We start from the raw sequence: 5,434 nt of genomic DNA on the forward strand, positions 1-5,434 counted from the left end.
TGGCCTTGAACTCCTGACCTCAGGTGATCCACCCGCCTCAGCCTCCCAAAGTGCAGGGATTACAGGCATGAGCCACTGAGCCCAGTCGTGGTTTTTATTTTGTAAGTGACAAAACCGTGCTTGGATAGTTTTGTATTTTTATTTAATCTAACAAACTTAAAACCAAAAAAGAAAATGCCAGTAGTCAGATGAATGTACTTTTTTCTGTCTTGAATCATTTCAAATAATGACTGTGTTTTTAAAAATGTGAAGCATGTCTAATTATCTATTATTGTAATGCTTTTTCTGTATTTATAGTCAAAATATACTCTGTGTATTGTATTGATATATATTAGTTGTATATATTTTGGGGGTACAAGTGATATTTGGATGCCCTTATACAATGTGTAATAATCAAATCAGGGTAACAGAGATATCCATCACCTCAAACATGCATCTTTTGTTTGTGTTGGGAATATCACAAATCTTTTCTAGGGCGTAGTGGCTTACAGACGTCCCAACACTTAGGGAGGCTGAGGCAGGTGGATTACCTGAGCTCAGGAGTTCGCAACCAGCCTGGGCAACACAGTGAAACCCCATCTCTACTAAAATACAAAAAAAAAAAAATTAACCGGGCCAGATGGCGGGTGCCTGTAGTCCCAGCTACTCGGGAGGCTGAGGCAGGAGAATGGCGTGAACCCGGGAGGTGGAGGTTGCAGTGAGCAGAGATCACACCACTGCACTCCAACCTGGACGACAGAGCAAGACTCTGTCTCATAAATAAATAAATAAATAAATAAATAAATAAATAAATAAATAAATAAAATATACAATAAAGTATTGTTAACTATAGTTTGCCTACTGTACTACCAAATACTAGAACTTATTTATTCTATCTAAATGTATTTTTATACCCCTTAATCAACTTCTCTTAATCCCCCTTCCCCCTTTACTTCCCAGTAGGATATGCTCTTTAAAATAATTACTAATGAATATTTTTGCCAAAAATAAAACACATACACCAGTTCCTAACACTGATTATCAAGATATTAATTTATAATAATTAGAGGATAATTAGAAATATTACTGAGCTTGTAAGAAAGAATCCCAGCTCAAAAGAGGAGGCAGGAGCACATGAACCCCACTGAGAGAATAAATCTGAGAAACCGAAAACAATTTTCTAATATGCAATGAAATTTCAGTAAAATAAATACGCATAAACTGTCATTTTAAGAGAACTCTCTGAAAATTACTAATGTTATATGAAAACATAAAACAGTTGCTAAAATAAAAATATCGAAAGAGTGATAGAACAGCAAAATAGATGCTACTAACTAGAATATTGGAAATAATTCAAGTAATTCTCCAAAGAAGCAATATGAAAATATTTAAAATTAAAATTATGCTTTAAAAGATACAAGGCATGGAGGATAGATGCAAAATTTTTAAAAAACAGCTAAGAGAAGCATCATCAAAAATAAAATGACATTAATTGTTCCTGAACCAAAGAAAAACTTGAGTCTTCAGTGGAAAAGAACTAACTGAAAGCAGGGCAGATTATTTGGGAGAATAAAACTTATTTGTAGAAAAATACATATTTTCTAAGGCTAAAAAGAAATTTGAATTGCTTCTGAATAACAAAAGCAAACTACAAAGAAAAATAAATTAGTAAGCATCAAACTTTCATCTACAACACTAAATGGTATAATACAATAAGCAAACACAATTCTCAAAATTAAACAGTCATTCTGACAATCATTCTTAAATGAGGGAGAAAAGAATAGCAAGAATGTGTGTGTGTGTGCACATAAATGCAAGCACGCTTAAGAGCCAAGTAATGGTATGTACTGACAGATATTGTTTCTGTGTCCTTAGGAACACCTCCCTCTCCAACTTTCCTTCTCCTGCTCGTTATAGTTCTGCTAGGCTGATAATTCCAGGACATTGCCACTTGATCACTGAGGTGGCACTTACATACTGTCCTTCAGTGGTTCGAGTCTTGAATAGAGAATCATATGAATGGAGCATGATGGAAATTGATTCTTCTATTAATATAATTCTTTAACCTCACCAAATGCATTTTTGCTACTTCATCACCTTTTTCCATTTTGTTGAATTAATGCACACACTTTTCCCATCTTTTTACAACCGTTAGTCCTTTTCCTAGAAACACCTATTCTACTCCTGTATCATTTTTATGTAATTTCTACTTCCATATCTTTTAATAATATACTTCTTATGCTGTTTTCTGATTTATAAAATGTAGGTATAATCTAATTAGTATAATAAATGAGGAATCACTGGCTTACCACTAGCCTCCCTCCAACCAGTTGTTATATGTATATTTTGAGTTCCTGTGTAGTTTCTTTGTATCTTTAGTAAAATATTAACATCTTTATTTCTTATTTCAAAGCTGTAAGAATGTATATTTTGTAGCAGTACTTTGTACTTTGTACTTTGGCCAAATACTAAGCCAAACCCAAAGATGTTGTATCTATAATCTTTCTTCTCATGTTTGATGATATTAATGACCATAGTTTTCATTTCAGCATCACTATGTTCTTTTCTCCTGCTAATTTTATCATCTGCAGAACTTTTGCAATGCTAAAGTTAATGGTATTGATATATAATTAATTCTGCCATGTGTTAGCCATACATTGAAGTTTAATTTGGAAGTCATTGAGAACATTAAGAATGTAAACATGGTTTCCTGCAGATCCAAGCAGTGTAGATTGATCACTGTGATATTTTTAACTTTTATGTTATATCCAGGGATATATGTGAAGTTTTTTTATATAGGTAAACTCATGTCATGGGGGTTTGTGATACAGATTATTTCATCACCCAGGTACTAAGTTTGGTATCCAATAGTTGTTTTTTCTGATCCTCTCCCTCCTCCCACCCTTTTGTCTTGTCTTCAATTTTATTAGTATTTTGTTTCTACTGGCATGGAGAAAAGGGCTAGAAAAATAAGTACACTTTTATCGAATCAACATTTCTCCTGATGCCTCAGTTGGACTGCCTGATTACAGGCCTGCCACATGGCTGTATTTCTGGGGTTTCCCTTTGTAGAAACAAATTGTCTAGAGACAAATTGGCTCCACAGTTTCCAGGATGTCAAGAGTTTTTTCTGTTTACATTTTCTTCCTCATTTAGATGCAGCCCAACCTCAAACAACCTCCCTTGCAAGGGAGCAGAAGATATTTTAAGACTCTTTTAACATTATTTATTAGAAATCCAATGTCATTCTTACTATCTTCTAACATTCAACATTGCTGATGGAAAATGTGATACCAGACTTGCCATTTTGCTGCAGGTCACATTTTTTCCTCAAGAAAAATTTTAGAAACTTCTCTATATCCTCAGCGATCTGAATTTTCACAATGGTATGTGCATTAGGGTTCTCTAGAGGGATAGAACTAATAGAAGAGATATATATGTAAAGGGGAGTTTATTAAGTAGTATTAACTCTCACTGTCACAAGGTCCCACAATAGGCCATGTGCAAGGAGCAAGGAAGCCAGTGTGAGTCCAAAGTCTGAAGAACTTGGAGTCCAATGTTCAGGGGCAGGAAACATCCAGTGCAGGAGAAAGCTGTAGGATGGGAGGCTAAGCCAGTCTAGACTTTTTAGCCTTTTCTCCTTGCCTTTATATCCTGGCTGAGCTGACAGCTGATTAGATGGTGCCCACCCAGATTAAGGGTGAGCCTGCCTTTCCCAGCCCAGTGACTTAAATGTTAATCTCCTTTGAGAAGCGCCGCGGAGAAGGGGCCGCCTGAGGTGAAGCGCGCGTGTGGAGGAGTTGTGGAGGACGCCTGTCGACGACCGGTAACTGGGCCTCGGCCATTGCGGTTTGTTTCAGTCAGGAAGCATCTAAATATGGTGTCCTCTGGAAAAAAGTATTCCAGGAAATCTGGGAAGCCGTCCATGGAAGATCAGTTTACGAGAGCCTATGACTTTGAGACTGAAGATAAGAAAGATCTGAGTGGTTCAGAGGAAGATGTTATTGAAGGGAAGACTGCAGTCATTGAGAAAGGTAGGAAGAAAAGGTCTTCTGCAGGAGTAGTTGAAGATATGGGGGGTGAAGTACAGAATATGCTGGAAGGAGTTGGAGTTGACATTAACAAGGCTCTTCTTGCCAAGAGAAAGAGACTAGAAATGTATACAAAGGCTTCTCTCAAAACTAGTAACCAGAAAATCGAACATGTTTGGAAAACACAACAAGATCAAAGGCAGAAGCTGAACCAAGAATATTCTCAGCAGTTTCTGACTTTGTTTCAGCAGTGGGATTTAGATATGCAGAAAGCTGAGGAACAAGAAGAAAAAATACTTAATATGTTTCAACAGCAACAAAAGATTCTTCAACAATCTAGAATTGTTCAGAGCCAGAGACTGAAAACAATTAGACAGTTATATGAGCAGTTCATAAAGAGTATGGAAGAGTTGGAGAAGAATCATGATAATCTACTTACTGGTGCACAAAATGAATTTAAGAAAGAAATGGCTATGTTGCAAAAAAAATTATGAATTATGATGGAAACTCAACAGCAAGAGATAGCAAGTGTTTGGAAGTCTCTTCAATCCATGTTATTCTGATGACTCTTTGAAGAAAGAACTTGAACCTAAGTAATATGATACAATTATAATGTTAGCTAAGAAGCATATTGTAAGTCTTTAGAATAGTTTAATTGTAACATCTTTAATCATAAACCTGTTTCATTGTAAGACCTCCCTTTCTGTTAAGTCAAATCTAAATAGTTATATGAGTTAGCAACTATTCCTAAAGAATATGTATTAAGCTTTCAGCTCTTTAGTAATGATAGGGAATTTTTCTCTCTATCACTGTCAAATAAAGACAATTTAAGTTTTAAAAAAAAAATCTCTTTTGACCACACCCTCACAGACACACCCAAAATCAATACTTTGCATCCTTCACTCCAATCAAGTTGACAATCAGTATTAACCATTACAAGTCCACCCTTTGTCAACTTGAACTCATACACACCTCCTGAGATCATAGTCTTCAAATGAAGACAATACTAAGGTATAATTGTGCCTCACATAATACGACTGTCCTTCATACAACCGGAAATGCACCAATCCCCAACCCAAATGCTATTACACAGAGTTAACAATACTTAAATGCTGATATGAAGTCAATAAATTTAACGTCACATAGAAAAGGAGAAAAGGAAATAAAATGAAGATAATTTTTTAGTACAAGTGTATACATGCACAAACATGTTTTTAACAAAAGAAGGAGGAAATACTCATTACAATTACAGTCCTCGTTGCTGCAACTGGTCACATGATCCTGGCTGGATTTGATGACTACCTTCTTCTACAACCCATTCAGTATTCCCTTTGCCTTCAGCAAGCACCTCAGCAGGTCATGGGTTTTTTTTGGTTTGTTTTGTTCTTTGTTTGTTGTTGTTGTTGTTGTTGTTGGGGGTTTTG

At 35.8% G+C, this 5,434-nt stretch overlaps 1 protein-coding gene across 1 annotated transcript; it reads left to right on the plus strand.

The window, feature by feature from the left end:
* The first annotated feature begins 3,729 nt into the window (after positions 1-3,729).
* LOC105543110 (synaptonemal complex protein 3) lies at positions 3,730-4,845 on the plus strand. The gene has a single exon (XM_011984878.1). The coding sequence runs from the start codon at positions 3,857-3,859 to the stop codon at positions 4,502-4,504; it is 648 nt and encodes a 215-aa protein (XP_011840268.1). The 5' UTR covers positions 3,730-3,856; the 3' UTR covers positions 4,505-4,845.
* The last annotated feature ends 589 nt before the right edge of the window (positions 4,846-5,434 follow it).

This window comes from Mandrillus leucophaeus, unplaced genomic scaffold (genome assembly GCF_000951045.1).
Source record: "Mandrillus leucophaeus isolate KB7577 unplaced genomic scaffold, Mleu.le_1.0 Scaffold275, whole genome shotgun sequence".
NCBI lineage: Eukaryota > Metazoa > Chordata > Mammalia > Primates > Cercopithecidae > Mandrillus > Mandrillus leucophaeus.

Coding starts and splice junctions, on each gene's coding strand:
- LOC105543110 (XM_011984878.1), top strand. CDS start 3,857: ATGGTGTCCTCTGGAAAAAAGTATTCCAGGAAATCTGGGAAGCCGTCC.